The sequence below is a fragment of the Triturus cristatus genome, chromosome 6 (genome assembly GCF_964204655.1).
Source record: "Triturus cristatus chromosome 6, aTriCri1.1, whole genome shotgun sequence".
In the NCBI taxonomy this organism is placed as follows: domain Eukaryota; kingdom Metazoa; phylum Chordata; class Amphibia; order Caudata; family Salamandridae; genus Triturus; species Triturus cristatus.
In genome coordinates, this window is record NC_140589.1 from 1,266,776,797 (window position 1) to 1,266,795,162 (window position 18,366).

General features: G+C 46.9%; 1 protein-coding gene across 2 annotated transcripts in view; it reads right to left on the bottom strand.

The window, feature by feature from the left end:
• Window positions 1-18,366, bottom strand: part of SNX9 (sorting nexin 9) — a 730,362-nt gene that overhangs the window by 352,673 nt on the left and 359,323 nt on the right. The window contains exon 5 of one of the 2 annotated variants that reach the window (XM_085612219.1): window positions 8,373-8,450. The exons of the other annotated variant lie outside the window; for it this stretch is intronic. Within the exon in view, the coding sequence (XP_085468345.1) occupies window positions 8,373-8,450 (78 nt within the window). The remainder of the gene's footprint in view (window positions 1-8,372; window positions 8,451-18,366) is intronic. 2 annotated transcript variants of the gene reach the window in all.

An 18,366-nucleotide genomic window follows, 5' to 3' on the forward strand; every position in this document is an offset into this window, starting at 1 on the left:
ATAGCCTTGCTCATAATTTAGTCTCGTAGTGCCAGTCTACAACTATAACACGCACCCCCGCAATGCACAGTGTTGTCATCAATGAGGGTATTTCACTTGTCGCATTGATGGTATCAATTATGTTGTAGAACATGTCATGAGTGATGTAATACGTGAGGTAATAAGCAGTCCATGGCACAGGGTGTGAGTTATAGTTACTTCAGTTAAATATAACTAGCACATTTCTGTGTTTTAAAAAAAAATTTAATATGTAATGTTTTAACTGACATTTTCACCTAACTATAACATCATTTTACCCTTTGGTTTTTTTCAGTGCATTTCTCAGGCTTTTTGCTTAACGTAAAGTAAAATATTATACCCATACCGAACAATAACATCACTTTTAATGTTTGTTTTTTCTGTGAATTTCTAGACATTTTATAAAGTAAAGTAATATTTTATTACCATACGTAATTAGGCCCACCCCGTGACGTGGGTTTAGCTACAGGGCCTGGCAGCAGGCAACACTCCACTCCAATCTGCTGCACACAGCTAGCTCTTGCGTCCAAACCATGCAGGTAGCAAAACCCCTTGATACACATGGTCTTTAGCCGTGTACATCATGGAGTTGGCCGCATTCAGTCCCCATGGGCGATCAAGATCCTGTTGCTGGCCAACCCCCATGGTCTTACAGTAGCTCGAGGCCCGCTCCTTTTTTTTTCTCTCACATTACTACAGATAAGTTACTCTGAGTCCTATGGTAGTACCGCAGTGCCACAAAAATAATTATTTTTATTTGACCCCCCTGGGTGTGTCCTTCTTGGACCCCCCCTCAAGGACTGCCCCTTATTCCCTATTTGTATTTGTTTTGCATGACACAGGGACCAATCCCTGGGTCATTAAAGGGTGACCGCAACTTTTTCTTCATTTTGCGGCTAGCCAATCAGATTGTGAGATGTGGCCTTGCGGTATCACTATAGCAACAAGGGAGTATCACTTGAGCCAATCAGATAGCATCCTCTGAGGTTGCAGTACTCTGCAGACATACTGCATCACTAATATCTAGAAATTATGAACTTTAATTATTCAAAAACTACTGAACAGAAGTACACTTAATCACAAAAAGTACTCTTTCTGGCTCAAGATCTAGATTTCTGCCCAATTTGGTATTTGGGACCCCCCTCCTTTTTCTCAGCCCCCACCCCAGATCACCATGAAACTTTCCTGGAAGAGCTGGAGTGGATGAACATATTCTTTGGAAGAAGATTCTTCAAATGCTGCCAAAGTTGCTAGCAAACCAAAACATTTATTTTCTATGGAAACCTGGTCCTAACTATAACTGCACAGTGGTGACTGCCACTGTTGCCTTTGTGTAAAATATTTATATAAATATATATATGTAGATTCATACATACATGCTGTTAACTTTATGTGAATATAATTAGATAGGGTGCTCTAAATTAAGTTTAGTAAGTGACATGTTTAAGTGCCACTTGAAATAAAGTTTGTGACAACAAATATATTCAATTAAAAATACAGCAATACTCTTAAACATTCATTATTTTTACATTTAAAAAAAATATTTAAAATTATTTTAATTAAATTTGAGGTTTCCATACATTTAAACAAGTTTTGTTTGTTTTATAAACATATGGTTAAATGGGAAGTTTTGGGGGTTTTCTTTAGGGTTCAGGGATGAGAGGAGTAGTTTTACGAATGCGAAGGGGTTTTCACTGTACAAAGATGTGTTATTTTTGGGGCAGTAAGGCGTTCTTAGTGTTCAAGAATGGTTTTTTGGGGTGGTAGGAGTTTTCAGGGTTCAGGGATGGGTATTTTAATTTATATTTGAATTATATTGCAATAATTTAACATTTAAATATTGTTACTAAAATTACATTTTAAAATTGAATTAACATTAATTTAGTTGTATAATTATTTTTAAGACGACAAAATTAATTAAAATATTGCAATTACATTAGTTTTAAGAATTAAGAATACTCGTATTGAAAATGGACACAAATACATATGTAAATATATATTACCCCCAGGTCCCTCCGTCCTCGACACCGTCATGGACAAGTGAGATGTAACTATCTCACTGACAGAAAAAAGAACGAAGAAATGCTGGACCTATCCTCCCCCTCCCACTGGGAGTACTTAAGGAGTACCGTCCCAGCATTCCTCCTGTTCTTTTTTCTGTCATCCTGACAGTGTGTGGACGCGGCAGGAGCTGGACGCTCCTGCCTTGTGTTTGGACTTACTTGGGGGCTGCTGGTTCTTCCAGGTACCGGCGTACCTCCGTGGATGGCCTCTCCCTCCCTGCCGGGCTTGGGGGGAGTGGCACGGGCTTCTTCGTATGTCTCAGCCGCGCGGCGGTGTAATACCGCGTTGGCTTTCTCTTCGCCCGATGGCCGCCCCTCCTGGCCTGCCGGGCTTGCTAGGGGGCGCGGCCGAGCTGCTCCTCGCTATTGGTTGTGGCTCCTTCCTCTTCCGGTTTTTGTCATGCCTGACTTCCGGTTTTTGGGATTGAGTACGGAAGTCAGGCGCCTCGAGGTTCCCGGCTGGGGGAGGCTCGTTAAAACGAGCAGAAGGGGTGAGTACCGCATAGCGGTTGTGATTACCTTGTGTTTTGGCGGTGTTTGGTGTGTTATAGGCGATGGGAAAACATTCCAGGAAACGACATCACAGAGAGAGGTCTTCCTCTTCTTCTAGTGCTTCCAGGTCTCCCTCCCCTGCCAGGTCCAGACGCCGTGATGCTGGTGCTGATGCGCATATTAAGTGCTTGATCAGGGAAACTTTAACAGAGATGGGTGATGTTGGATCCCGTAGCAAGTGCCCTGCGCCTGCTTCCTCGGACTCTAGTGGCGATGAGTCTGCGTGGTTGGGGGACGAAGAGTTGAAGGGCAAATATGTGGACAAAGAAGCTATGACCGGCATTTTACAGCATGTCAAAGAGAACATGGGGTTCCCTGACGGGGACGCACCTAGTACCTCTAGGGGCCCTTTGTTGCGACAATTTCAGAGTGCTGCCACGGTCGATGTGCCTGTCCATCCCTTCATTAGAGATGTTTTGAAGCGCGAGTGGGCTGATCCGGATCGCATTCTGATTCCGCGATTCATGGCTAAACTTTATCCTCTGCAGGATATGGCTACTGAACTTCCTGATTCGATTCCCATTGACTCCTTTGTGGCTAGTTTGGTGGGGCGTACTTCCCTTGCTGTGCTGAAGGATCCTGTTGACAAGAAGGCGGATGTTGCGCTCCGTAAGGTGTATTCTGGTTCCCACCTGGCCTTGAGGGCGGGCATCTACGGGACTTATGTGTCGCAGTCTCTGCTGTCTGACCTGAAGTCTCTCTATCAGTCTATGGATAATGCCACGGACTGTTCTGGTTTGCTTGAGCAGATTGAGCGTCAGGTGGAGCTGCTGTCTGATGTCTCCTTTGACGTTGTGCGTGCTTCTGCTCTGTCCGGGGGGGCTTGTGTGGCTGCGCGTCGCAGTCTTGTCCTTAAGGACTGGAAAACTGACTCTGCGCAAAAGGTATGCGCGTTGAGGTTACCCTTTCAGGGTACGATGTTGTTTGGGGGGGGGGAGTTGGAGGCAAAATTGCAAAAATTGTTTAAGGAGAAAAAGCATTCTTCTTCTTTTAAGGTCTCTGCTGCTGCTCCTGTCCCTTCTAAACCCAAATCTTTCTTTCGCCCTGCTTCTTGTAGACTGTTTGTGAGGGGCCAGGGTAGGTTTGCTTCTGGCCGTGGTCGGGACCGTTAGGCTAAATCCCCTCCGCCTGCCAAGCCGCGTTCCTGACTCTTTGGCGGTGGTTCCCGGGTTGTTGGTTGGAGGGCGGCTGCGCTTCTTCCTGGATGCCTGGGTTCAGTCTTGTTCCGACGTCTGGGTGTTGGAAATAATTCGCCAGGGTTATGTTCTGGAGTTTACGGCTCCTCCTCCGGACTCAGGTGTTCGGCCGACTCCTTGGCCTTCGAGTCATGTGAAGCGGTCTCATCTTTCTCGCGGGATTCTGGACCTTCTTCGGAAGGGTGCCATTCAAGAGGTTCCTCCGTCAGAGAGAGGGGTGGGCTTTTATTCCCTGATCTTTCTGTTTCCCAAAAACACGGGGGGTTTCCGCTTGGTTTTGGATCTGCGGGTTATGAACAAATGGGTGGCCAGAATTCCTTTCCGCATGGAGACTTTACAAAGGGTGATTCCTTTGGTGCTGCCGGGTCACTTCATGTGTACCCTAGATCTTCAGGATGCGTATTACCATGTTCCGATCCATCCTCGGTCCCGCAGGTTTCTGCGGTTTTGTGTTCTAGGGTGTCATTACCAATTCATGGTGTTGCCATTCGGTCTCCGGTCGGTGCCGAGGGTGTTTACGAAGGCGGTGGCTCCTTTGGTCGCGTGACTTCATCTCCAGGGGGTGATGGTGTACCCATACTTAGACGACTGGTTGATCCATGCTCCATCTCGGGTCCTGTTGCTGGAGGCCAGGGAAGTGGTGTGCTCGGCGTTGCGGGCCCATGGTTTCCTGATCAACTTGCCCAAATGTCAACTGACGCCGTCCCAGGACATGGTTTTCATTGGGGCCCGCTTCCGTTCGGATCTTAACCGTGTGTTCCTCCCCGAGCCTCGGGTTGTGACGTTGGTGTCCCTTGCTCGTCGTTTCCGGGTGGGGGTGCCTTTCCGGTGCGCCTTTGGTTGCGTCTTATGGGTCTGATGGCGGCAACAGTTTTTACGGTGGCCTGGGCATGTTTTCATCTGCGCCCCCTTTGGGTGTACCTCCTGTCTCTCTGGGATCCCCTGTCCCGCGATTTGGATGTTCTTATTCCTGTGTCTCCAGTGGTCCTCCCGGTTCTTCTTTGGTGGTCTGTGAGGGATCATCTGTCTTTGGGTCTGCCCCTGCAGTCTTCTCCTTCTCTGGTCTTGACGACGGATGCCAGCACCTTGCGTTGGGGTGGGACCTTGGGGTCTCACTCCCTTCAGGGTCGTTGGTCCATCATGGAGAGTCGCAGGTCTTCCAATTGGCAAGAGCTCATGGCGGTGTCCCGAGCTGTGATGGGTTTTCGGGGACTGTTGCTAGATCGGAATGTGTTGGTGCGGTCCGACAACATGGTGACGGTGGCTTATCTGACTCATCAAGGGGGGATTCGTTCGGCATATTTGAATGCGGTGGTGGTACCCCTGTTTTGTTGGGCGGAGGGCCATCTGCTGTCTCTGACGGCGGTTCATCTTCGGGGAGTGGACAACTGTGTGGCGGATGCCCTGAGTCGGTGCTTTCCGGATTCTCTGGAGTTGTCTCTCACCCCCGTTGCGTTTCGGCTTGTGTGCGGGAGGTTTGGGCGTCCCTATCTGGACCTCTTTGCCTCCCGGCACAATGCTCAGCTCCCCCGGTTCTGCTCCCGGTTTCTGCAGGAGGGTTGCTGAGGGGTGGACGCGCTGTCGCTGCCTTGGCCGTCGCGTCTCCTCTATGCCTTTCCCCCACTGGCTCTGGTTCCCAGGTTTCTGGCCCGTTTGTGTCAGGAGGATCGAGAGGTGGTGGCGGTCCTGCCATTTTGGCCTCGGAGGTCCTGGTTTCCGACGGTGCGTCTTTTGGCGGTGCAGGGTCCCTGGTTTCTTCCCCTGTCTCCGTCTCCACTTCGGTCTTCCCCGTGCCTGTCACTTCTCCGGTTGCGGTTGTCGGTGTGGAAGTTGAGAGGCAGGGTTGGAGACGGTGCGGTTTCCCGGAGCATTTAGCGGTGGCTCTTCAGCGTTCCCGGCGGCCTTCTACCCTTAAGGCTTATGATAGGCATTGGGGTAATTTTGATCGTTGGTGTTCGGCTTTGGGGGTCTCCCCTTTGTTCTGTTCCTTGCAGGTTGTCCTTCAGTTTTTGTGGGAAGGTTTCGAGAAGGGTTTGGCTGTGTCTACTCTACGGGCACAGTGGGACGCTGTTCGGGCTTTTCGTTCCCCGTGGGGGAATCTTTGGGATATTGAAGATTTGGTCTCTCGTCTTCTACGCAGTTTTACAGTTTCTCGGCCTGTGCCTCGTCCTTCTTTTCCCCTGTGGGATTTGCCTTTGGTCCTTCGGGTTTTGATCGGTCGTCCTTTTGAGCCTTTGGATGTGGTGGATTTAAAATTTCTCACTCTCAAGGTGGTTTTCCTGGTGGCTGTCACCTCTGCTCGTCGTCTTGGGGAGTTGGGGGCCTTGATGGCGCGGCCTCCTTTTCTTTCCTTCACGGAGGATGGAGTGGTGCTCCGACTGGATTCTTCTTTTGTGCCGAAGGTTTCTTCGCAATTTCACAGGTGTCAGGAGTTGGTGTTGCCTGCCCTGGGCTCTGTTTTGGATTCTCCTGGTGGTCCCCAGTGGTCTTTGTTGGATGTGTGCAGGGCTTTGCGCGTTTATCTGGACCGTACGGCGGTTTTTCGCAAGTCGGACTCCCTTTTTGTCTCCTTTGGTGTGGCTTCGCTTGGGGGTAAGGCTTCTTCTGTGTCCATCGGCCGTTGGCTGAAGCAAGTCATTTCCTTGGCCTACTCTCTGTCTGGTTCTCCTCCTCCTTTGGGGGTTCAAGGTCGTTCTACGAGAGGGGTGGCTGCTTCTTGGGCGGAGGTTCAGGGTGTTCCTCTCTCTGAGATTTGTAGGGCTGCCACGTGGGCCTCATCTAATACTTTCATCAGGCATTATCGCCTCCTCAATCTGTTGGGGGATGATGGAGGTTTTGCATTGGGGGTGTTGAGCTCTGTTCGCTCCTAATGTTTTTTTCTGCTTTCTTTCCAATAAATCTCTGGGTTTGTTTGCTATCCTGGTGGTTTGTTGTGTTTTCTGGTATGAATGCCGGTGTTTGCTTTGGTATTTCTCACTTGCCCATGACGGTGTCGAGGACGGAGGGACCTGGGGGTAATGTCCTATTACTTACCGGTAATCTTCATTACTCCGGGTCCCGTAGTCCTCGACACCGTCATGACTTCCCTCCCTCCGTGTCTACCGGCCTTCATTGTGGCTTGGTATTTCAGGAGGAATGCTGGGACGGTACTCCTTAAGTACTCCCAGTGGGAGGGGGAGGATAGGTCCAGCATTCCTTCGTTCTTTTTTCTGTCAGTGAGATAGTTACATCTCACTTGTCCATGACGGTGTCGAGGACTACGGGACCCGGAGTAATGAAGATTACCGGTAAGTAATAGGACATTCTATATTACCCATTAAAGCTGCAAAATAAAGGCTCTCCCAATGTAATTAACTGCGAAGTAAAAGTACTCCTGATGTACTTACTGTGATTTAATGACCGATATTCACCTCAGAAGGAAAACACTGCAGTCACCCTGCTGAAAGGGGCATGTGCATCACAATTAATATTGTGACATGGTTAGTTATTTGTTTCAGCCCCTGACAGGTCGAGATGTCAAGGACATTTAAAAACTTTTACAGCGAGTGGCCATAGCCATCAATCTGCATCGAGTACAATCCGTGCCTTCCAACATCAGTTCCGATGAAAATTCAAGCGTTTCGGCAGGCAACCCGCTCCATCAAACCCAATGCATTTCCGATGTGAAACCCTTTGTCCTGAGTAACAGTAATCAAGTTTACAAATATAGTATTATGAACAGATGGGAACGCTATCGGATTTCGACCAAATATAAAACCACTTAGAAGGAGAGGAGCCGATAGTTTTTGACACATGGCCTGCATACATTGGTAAACATACCCAACAGGAATTCAGACTGTCGACAGTCTGCAATGTTTAGACCACTGTGAATACATTTGACTTGGGGTGTAATTACAGTATGAAACTTTCATATTATAAGGGAATATTAACTAGCAAGTTTCAAGTGAGAGGGCCTGCACACTGTCCAATGATTATAAAATCTACCACATGAGGTGATCCATTAATCTGATTTATCTGAAAATTATCATTTATTTTGCTATCATGCTACTTTTGAGCAAAATAATGATTACTTATTTGCCACGTGCCTTTGAAATCGCGATACTACAACAAAAACAAACTAAATCAACCAGGCAGTTTGTTCCATAGCAAACATTAAAAGCAATGAGGCCGAATACAAACTAGCCATTCGCCAGCATATGGACCAGACACAGAACATAACCGCACCGTAAATGATGACTACAAGCCCTGTCTGGTCTGCCCACTGAATCCACTAGTACTAAAGTTCCCACTTGGTGTTCAGTTATCCCTGCGCTTTCACCCTTTTTAATCCTCACGCATTGTGTTGCTGCTGTTGCAATATACACCAATTTAGATAATCTGTCGGACATCAGACAGTCTAATATCGGATGCTGTATACAAAACCCTACAGCGCCCAAAAAAGTAAAACAGACGGTCAAATCAAAGATTCAGGAGAAATAAGGACACAAGCAGCAAGTGCAGTGTTTTATTGCCTCCCACTATGGTTATTACAGTTGTCAATTACCTGGTCAGGAGACGACGAAGGTGACTGGCTGCGACTATCTGCATTACCAGTCAGAGCCAGAGAAGTGAACTGTTCCACCTTAAAAGCAAGACGTTTGCAGAGAATGAGGAAGAGAGAAAAGAGAAAGGGAGAAGGGAAAGCTGTGACAGAGAAAGAAACAAATGAAGAAAAAAAAACATGCACTACGGCTCGCCGAGCAAAGAAGTCAATTCATCCCTCAAGGGGCACATCAAATGGCAAGCATACCAAACAAACGGTGCGGTTAATAATGCACATGCAAAAAAACACACAGATAGAACCATTCACTGTCTGTCACCTCCATGCGCTTATCTTGAAACGCAAACTCTTTTGTAAATAGCTGGAGCAGGACAAATGTACGAATACGGAGCATGCGGAGCAGGACCTGGAAAATGGACCACGATGAAATACATAGAAGGCACAGCGAAAGAAACACTTAGCTACGAAATGTGATTAAAGTGTGCAAATAAATAGAAACAAGAAATGAAAGTGGCCAGATTCATGAACGAGTCGAATAGAATTTTTAATTAAGTTCAAAATAAGTTATTTTGTTCCCTGTCGTTGTTACATCTGGTTCATCCAGTGGTAGATTTAAAAGTACATATATATTAGGGAAAGTAATATAACTTTTGTGAATATCACAAAGTTACAACACTTTCATGTTCATGCGATTTACACCGACCATTTCCCTAGGGCACACCCACTACTCCTTAACCCTTAACTGCTGGGCATTTTCTCCCCAGTGCTGAGACCTGTAGTTCACACTCGAGGCTCCATTTTTTAAACACAACGTATCCATGCCAATATTATGTCCTTTTTTTCAAACATCCTGGGTATCCAAAGGTACCCAAAGTGTGTGGATTCCCCTGCAGGGAACCGAGAAAATAATCAAATTATAGCATCATCATTGAGTTTTTGGGAAAAAATAGAAATTAACAAGCTCTGCATAAAAGTGTCTGTTTTTTACTCCTGAAAATGGCATCAACAAACGGTTTGCTGTGCTAAAGTCACCATCTTCCCAGCTTTCAGGATCCTGCAGAACTGAAACAAAAAAAAAAACTATTTCTTTACCACCGTTTTGGCATTTTTCAAAGAGGTAGCCCATTTTTCCTATTTTATGTGCTTTCAACCTACTACCAGTTTGTGGTAAAAATCAGCGTGAAACTCATGGGTGATCCAAGAAAGCTATTTATTTCTAATAAGTAGGCAAAATTCCAAATACATTAAGGAGTCATATGTGTAGAACCCTCAAAGTTTTCCCAAATAAACTAACTGTTGAAATAAAGAAATAATGAAAATGAGTAGGAAAAACCAGCCATTTATGATAATGTTTTCATTTGTAACTTTTTGTCACAATGGCCGAACTACAAATGCAATGTACCATTATGTTTGCTAGACTCTTTTGGTTGTGGTAATATATAGGGTTTGTAGGTTCTCCAAGAACCCGAGGTACCCAGAGCCAACAACTGATCTGCACTGTACAATTTATTTTTATTGTGTATATACCAACTCATATGGTGAAAAGTTATGAGCGTAAACCACCGCAAGAATTCAAATCCCAGTTGGTACATGAAAGGCAAATACCTGGACCAAGCAACTACCTATAAATATTTGGGCGTACTCCTAGATAAAAAAAACTCCTTCAAACCACACCTTGAATCTTTACGAAGGAAGGGAGTAATGACCTGCTTGGCATTCAAGCCCCTGAAGAAATTGTTGCCGGACTTAAAACTTGACCCCCTTTTAAAGGTTCTACGAGCAAAACTACAACCAGTAATTACCTACGGGAGCGAATCCATGACAGGAAGAGATGCTGCTACCCTCGACTGTATAATCGCAACCCCCTACCGGGCGATATTCCTGCTCCCTAAATATGTTTCACTAGCCCAAATAAGGCTGGAATTTGGAATCCAGAAACAGGAAATAGAAAGGCAGGGAGCTTTCCTAAAGAGTTGGCACAAAATCAGAGCTGGTGAGAAAGGGACCTTGAACAACCAACTTTGGCTAGAGCTGTCCCGCACTGGAAAATAACCAGTCAACGTCTACCTACAGAATTCTCTGCAGGCCCTCGGCCTGGCAGATGCCTGGAACACTCCAATGGGCCATTTGTTTTTTAAAAAAATAGTAACAAAATCGACAAGGCTCATATCGGCTATAGAGGACAAGAAATCGGTATCCAAGACAGCTCACGGCTGGGCCGTGCTTAACTACGATGTTCTAAAACCTCAGCCTTACCTCAAGGTCGGAACCAAGCTTGAGATCAAAGAAAAATTTCTAAAGCTACGGCTGGGAGTCGGTCCGATCAATCCGTTCATGCCACCGTGGGAAAGAAGAGGGCCCGATCATTTGTGCTGTTTGTGTGCGAATGACACTGAGACTTTGATTCATATTATATGCACATGCAAGAAGCTAGATGACATACGTAAAAGTCTGTTAAAACCACTATTTAAGCAGCACAGAGTAAGGACCTGCAGACAGGCAGTGATGATGTGTTTTAATCCCTCCTTAGTGCAGCTAAACTGTCACCTTACAAAATTATTTGACCTGACAGCACAGAGACTGAAAAGCTCTTGCTGCCAACAGTAGAGACCTACTAACGACTACAGCAGACTCTGAACTGGTCCGTTCCACTGGTTTACAAAATTATGCAGTTCATACAATGTCTTCAAATGGGCCTGCAATCCTCTGACAGCAGTGCTACTATATTCAGAACAGTTTTAGGTCTTTTAATTCCAATATAAAGGATCTTTTTTAATCTTGTACTTATTTTTAATTGTTTTATTTAATGTAAGTTCTTTTGATATCAACCTATAATGTACTGAATGCTACGGTTTTAATTAATCATACATAATAAAAATTACTTACTTACAACTCATATGGTGAAACATGTAGAGTGAAAAACAGGTATCAAGGTAACCTATGAATTTTTGAAATGGGCACAAGATATGGAGTTTAGGAGCAGTGGTTAATTGTACATCTCTGAATTTGGGGGTACCCGTACAAGCATGATTTAGGGGGTATATTTTAAAATGTCTTCATTCTTACACACTGGTTTATATTAGGATGGCACAAATGCAGCGAAATCTAATTGGTAATAAAAAATATTCTACTATTCTATGCAGCCACATGTCTTCTGATAGAAATGACACCTCACTTGGGTGGGTAGATCTAGGGCTTGCGACAGGAAACAGCCAAAATGCCCTTGTGTCGGGACACCCATTGACCTCTGTTTGATCCGTTCCTGTCGAGGCACTAGGCCCAACCACACAAGTGGTGCAGTGTTTTCTTTTATCACCACAAGTGGGGCAATGCTGGGTGGTAAGAAATTTGTGGATTCCTGTGGTTTCCAGAAGTTTCCATCACAGAAATGTAAGGAAAATGCATGATCTCAGGTGAAGTTTGAGGTTTGCAGGGCATTGTAGGTCAGAAAATCTTGTGGTACACCACCTGAAATCCTCTGGTTGTCTACTTTTCAAGTCTGTGGTTGGTAGGTTTCCATGAGTGGCAGCCGAGCACGCCCCCCAATTCTCGCAGCTATCCCCTATTGCTGATCTCTCTGGGTAAAACTATAGGCCCTTTTGTGTCAAGGTCTATTGGCCCACCCACAAAAGTGTGGTCCCATTTTTTTCAGGAGATTTGGGGGAATGATGTGTGGTAGGTAATTTGCAGTTCCCGCAGATTCCAGAAGGATTCCTTATGGAAATGTGAGGTTAATAAGAGTTTTTAGTGAAAGTCTGAGGTTTGCAGAGCATTACGGGTAATAAAATGGTGTGGGTTGCAAGCGAAGCACAACACAATTGATCTCCCTCCCTCCCCCCTCAGATGTCTAATTTTCAGAACTATATGGGTCTGGTAGCTTCTTCCAGGTGGCAGCCAACTCAAGTCCAAAAAGTGTGAAGTTCTACATCGCATGTGGGATAATGCTGGGATTTAGCCACACTCTCCTGGCCCATATGTAAAAATAACACCCAAAAAATCAAAATGTCCTCTTGCTTGCCTTTCAGATGGGATGCTTCAGTCCGCAGGAGAGCGGAAAGACTGTTGAGGTTTTAGGGGTGATGTTGGGGCCTGATGTTAGGATGGGCAAGATCCACCCCATTATTTTATTAAAAATATATATTCCTGCCATACAGTGGGCTTACTGCCGCCACCCCCGCCCCTGGGGTACAAAGACTGTTGCCCAATTTATTTGGGGAGAGGTGGGTATGGCCATGCCCCAGCTGGGTGGCCCCAACCGGGGTAAGCGGGCTTCTCATTTACGTAAGGTAGGGGCATGCCCACGACCATGCTGGGTAGCCCCATCACTATACTTTTATTTTTGAAAATCCCTGGTGTGTAGTGGGCTCTCTGACTCCTTGGGGGCAGATCGGGGGTAATTACCCAATCTTACCCCAGGGGTGAAGAAAGACTGTTGCCCCATTTATTTGGAGTGGGGGATGGCCATGCCAGGCAGCCCCCACTCCTATAGTTAAAAAAAACAAGCAATTTCCTGGCGTCTAGTGGGTTTCTGCCCCCCTCCCGATGGGGGCTGATCAGGGACAATTGCCCCATCCTCCCTCCCGGGAGGGGGGCGTGAGGGGAGGGTAAAAATTATTTAAATATGCAAATTGTCAAGGGGGTGCCCAAGCAGCTGCTTCTTCTATCCCTGGTGTCTAGAGGTTGAATCTCTGCGGATCTCTCTCCTGAGGCGATCCCCGAGCAGGGATCAACCCGATAAGAAGTGACACTGGAAAGGGGAGACTTTCCGCGTTCCATCGATACCTCCCCCATGAGAATCAGTGCTGGGAGGCTGAAATATGGCCCTCATCACTGATTCAGTGAAAGTAAAATAAGCCCATTGCCTGACTTTAAGTACCTCCTCAGTGTCACCCAATGGCTGACTACACACGGAGGAGGTAGTGCAGCGGTCTGCCATTGGCTGACGGCCGCACTTAAAAGGTTAAGATGGCACCTGAATGCAAGCAAATCTGCATGCAAACCTGTTTCGGTCAATCAAGACCCTTGAGAGGACCCACAGGCCGAAGGCACAGGAGTTGCAAGAGGACCTCGAGCAGCTCGCCAAATGATGAAGGCCCATGGTGCAAAGGAGGAGGTGCAGGCAAAGATCTAGGCTGCAGGAGATGTTCGAGGCTGGAGCTTCTTGGAGCCCGAAGATCTCTGGAGGAGAGAATCAACAAGCCTTGGCATTGGCAAGTCGACGCAGTGCGCAGGTGTTCTGTTCCAGCAGTTCCCATGAGGGATACTGGCCTCAAACTCGGTGAGAAGACAGTGCAGGCCTTGCAGGAGTTGCAGAACCACCACCTGTGTTGCTGAGCCTTTCGGAGTCCATGGGAGCCCAGAATCAACAGACTGGTCAGCTGCGTTGCAGTGCTGCAGATGCAGAGGAGTGACTCCTTCACGCCAAGGGAGATTCCTTCGGGTGTCTTGGATGTCCACAGGTCTTGTGAAGAACCTGTATGGAGCATAACACAGACACTGCAGCAGACTTAGAGGACGACGAGACCAGGAGCAGCAGGAGTCTTCCCAATTGCTGTCTCGGTTCCCAACGTGAAGTCCAGCGAGTGCCCAGATATTTGAAGTTGTAGTGGCATTGGATATGAATCTTGGCCCACGACTATTCTAGGGACCCACCCACAGGTTAGCCCTTAAGTACCGTACAGAAAAGGTTGAGACAATTCAGGGATCTCTCCCAGAGGAGGGGCTGGACAGTGGGGAGGAAACTCCCATGTTATTTGTCCAGGTTCACGCCAGAGCGGGGCCAATGGCTCCCTGATCCGGTTTCAACTGGAGTATGCAAGAAGGGCACCAAATGTGCCCTTCAAAGCAGTCTAGTGGTGCCGGCAAGTGTCCCCACCCTGTCCCAATACACTAAGTCCTGTCTGGGAGGTGGTCACACCTCCCTGTGACAGGAAACCTATTGTCCTGCCTTCCCCTGCTCAAGCTTAGCTCAGCAGCAGGAGGGCAGAATCGTGTCTCTGGTCGGCAGCAGCCACGGTTTGCTGTCCGGGTCTAGAAGACTGGTACCGGGACCACTGAGGGCCTCCCAGAGGAGCTTTACAGTGCATGGAATCATACCCCCACACCGTTTACGGTGTGGGAGGTATGATTACAATATGTTTGATTACCAAACACGACAGGGTTCGTTTCAGCCAGTCTAGAAATAGCCATTGCACGATGACGCAAGGCCACTCTATGTATCTTAATGGCTGATGCACTTACAACACGGGAGAATGGACTCCGAAGATTGTAGGGGTGTCCTACTCATGCAGGGGCACCCTCACACTTAGAACCAAGCACCCTGCCATCAGGATTGAAAGGCCTGCCTTAAGGGGTGACTTATAGGTTTTAAATGCAGTGATCTCAGATATAAGGAAACTTATATCTGTCGTAAGTGGTGCTAGCACCAACTTACACAGGCTGCAATGGCAAGCCTGTAGTCACAATTTGAGTGGTCTCTCATAGGTGGCATAATACCTGCTTCAGCCCATGGGAGACCCCTGGTGTACCTATGCCCGGAGTACCTTTGTACCATTCTACTAGGGAATACAAAGGTACACCAGTAGCCAATCTGGAGTGTACCCAGGTACTCACCATGTCCAATTTAGGGAAAAGCACAGAGACTGTGGTCCTGATTAGCAGGATCCCAGTCAGACTAGTCAGTAAAACATAATGACAGCAGCAACAAGCATTGGCATAGCCAATAGGTCTCGCCTTTGGGACCTTATAAGTGTTTAGCCATGCAACAGTTAATGTTGTTGCAGTAACGATATTGTGCTGCATAACTAAATACATATAAGGTCCCAAAGGTGAGACCTATTGGCTATGCCAATGCTTGTTCAAGTACTCAAGGTCTTGCAGACAACGCTTTCGCGCTGGCTCACACTCGACCGAAGAAAGGCTGCGTGTGGACTACATTAAGTACCATCTGCACCTATCCAGACACCCCCCTCCCGGATGGTTGTAAAGAAGAGGGAATTAAAAGGCGGTGTGGCCACAGGTATAAGATGCTCCCCTAAACTGAAAATGATCTCAGTTAAAACGAACAAATGTAACCTAAATAAAACAGAACAAAATTATGACACGGACTCGATTTTTGACAGTGATGTTAATACCATCGATTTAATACTACAGCATAAATCAGCACATAAAATAAGGATAGAACCTTTCTGATCCACCTCAACTGTACCTTATTGCATAAGAAAAATGGTTTTATCCTTTCATAGTTTGTATATCAAAAATAAATGTTTTGCAACAAACACAAAACTCTGAAAGAAGCTTAAAATTATTCATCATCATCATCAAAGTAGCTTTATTTTCGATAAAAAAATATCTCAAAAAGCATTGCAGCAATAAAAACACAACAAAGATAATTAAAACCTATAAAAACATGAACAATAAGTAACTAAAAAAGGTCGAATCAAAAGGACCATTATTAAGCAATTAATAAAAGCCTTTTTGACCTAATAAGCCATGCCCAGCTTAAGTATTTGGCTAAGCCACAAACATACAGCGGCCGGGTATCTGAGCTCAAAATTCGCAGGGCGACGCTGCATAGTCGAGTACCCAACTCCCTGCACAGTGGCTTTAGCCACCTAGCGCGGGGCGCTTTGTAGGCAGGGCATACAAACAAAAAATGGGGGATCGACTCTGTCTTCGACGGGCAGAAAGGACAATAGGGTGTGGTTTCCACCGGGCGGTCAATATTCTCACCGGCAACACACCAATTATGAACTTGAAAAACAGGGCTCTATCCCTGGAGATTGTAATGAGGTCCAAGTAAAATTCCCGAACTGCCACATCCTTTACAAGCAAGAAATCCCTGGAGGCATGGCACAGGCTAAGATCGGTATTTCTTTTACTTGTTACCCAAGACCAGTATAAGTTCTTCAAGACTGCTTTGGGAGGGGCAGACCGAGAGTGCCAAGCCCCCTCTAGACCAAGATCAGTCAGCAAGCTTTTCACGTCCCTTAACCACCTTATTTTTGCCCATCCAGACAAGCCTAAAATCTCCTTTAGCCCCTCGGCATAACTGGCCAATTCCGGAACCCTCCACAGGCGAGCCCACAGCAAAAGAGGACGCAGACGAGCCTGGTCCTGGATGGGACGACACCCCATATCCAACAGAAGGGGAAGAGTGGGAGTGCTCTTAGGAAGGGACATCAAGCCCCTCAGAAAGTTATTCTCTGAGCACACCAACTGGGTCATATTCTGAGCGTCCCATAGAGCGCCGCACTAACGCCTCTAGCAGCATAGATGTCGAGCACCGGGGCGATAGGTTTCATAGAGGATGCCTTCTGTTCCTTCAGAAGAGCTCCCACCACCCTTTTATGGCTTAAGGTCATTTTGTAGAGGTGACTGTCCCACTTCATATTATCAAGGAGGCGTATGCCCAAATAATCAAATTCCTTGACCCTTTCCAAAGGAGCCATGTTAAGCACTGGAGGCCGTCCAAGTTTTTTGGGGGGGGTTCAAAACAAGGAACTTGGTTTTGCCAGTGTTGATCTTTAACCCTGTTAGCTCGCAGAATTGATCAAAGCCATCCAAGAGACTCTGTAAGCCAGTCGGGGTCTTGGAAATTAGCAGGGTATCATCAGCGAATATTAGGGTTGGGATCTTCCTCCCTGCCAAGGATGGTGTATCAGCTGGGATTTTAAGGAGATGGTCCACTACCCCATTTATATAAAGTGAGATGAGAGTGGGAGCGAGAACGCACCCCTGGCGCACACCTCTGCTAACTTTAATACGAGCAGTCCTTTGTCCCTGGGGTCCCCACCTCACCTGCGCAAAGTTGTTCTCATGGAGTTTTATTATTAGATACAGTAGGTACGGGGGCATGCCTAGTTTTGCCAAGACCCGCCACAGGCGCTCCCGGGGTACTAGGTCAAAGGCAGTCCGCAGGTCAATAAATGCCAGATACAGACTGCCTTTGCCTATCACTACCACCTTCCAGTAAAGCATCAACAGTCGAAATGACTGTTCGATGGTCCCGGTGCCAGCCCTGAAGCCTGCTTGGAAGTCAGAGAATATTTTATTCTCTTCTACCCATTGAAGAACCCTACTGAGAATTACTTTCCCTGCCACTTTTTGGGATGAGTCTATCAAGCTTATGGGGCGATAGTTAGTTGGGTCATCCCAGGACCCTTTCTTAAAGATCGGGACGACCTCTGCACCCATCCATGACTCTGGGAATGAAGCTCCTAGCCTAGATGCATTAAGCAAGGAAGCAATAAGAACCCCCCACTCTCCCGAATTAAGGCGGAACAGGTCCCCAGGCAAACCATCCGGCCCTGCAGCTTTCAACGGGACAAGGGATTTAATAGAGTGTTCAACCTCCCTAGCTGTAAAGAGGACATCCGCCCCTGGGTCATGGGAGCCAAAAATGGGTGGGACAAAAGGGTCTAGTTCATCCTCCATGTTCACAGTGTAAAGGGAAGAAAAGTGCTCAAACCAGGACTCCTCAGAGATGTTACAAGTAATGAGCGAGTCTATGGGCCTATGTTTGGCTCTAATTACGTTCCAAAAACCCCTAGGAATTTTCTCTGCACTTGCGGATTTCAGGTCACTCCAGAACTTGTCCTCCCAGTCTCTCTTGGCGACCTGTTGTGCTGACCTGTACTTCTTCCGCGCGGCCGCCACTAACCCTCCGTCCCCTTTCTTCACTGACATAATTAAATCCCGCTTCGCTTTCCGACAGGCGGCGGAGTACCAGCCAGGGTTTCCCTTGGGGCGAGACGCCCTCTGATCGCCGTCCACTCGAGTGGGGATAACAAAAAGATCCCCTATTGATCTGATGGTGCTACTAAATAGGGAGGAAACCTCAACAGCATTTAATGTAACAGCTGATAACCTTGGTAAGATGTTTGACATGATTACCCTTATACCCGTGACCTTCTCCTCATCAAGGACAAGCTTGTCCCATTTTAACCGCCTCCCGCAATTCGAAGGGCAGACATCTCCGGTCATTCTTATGACAGGA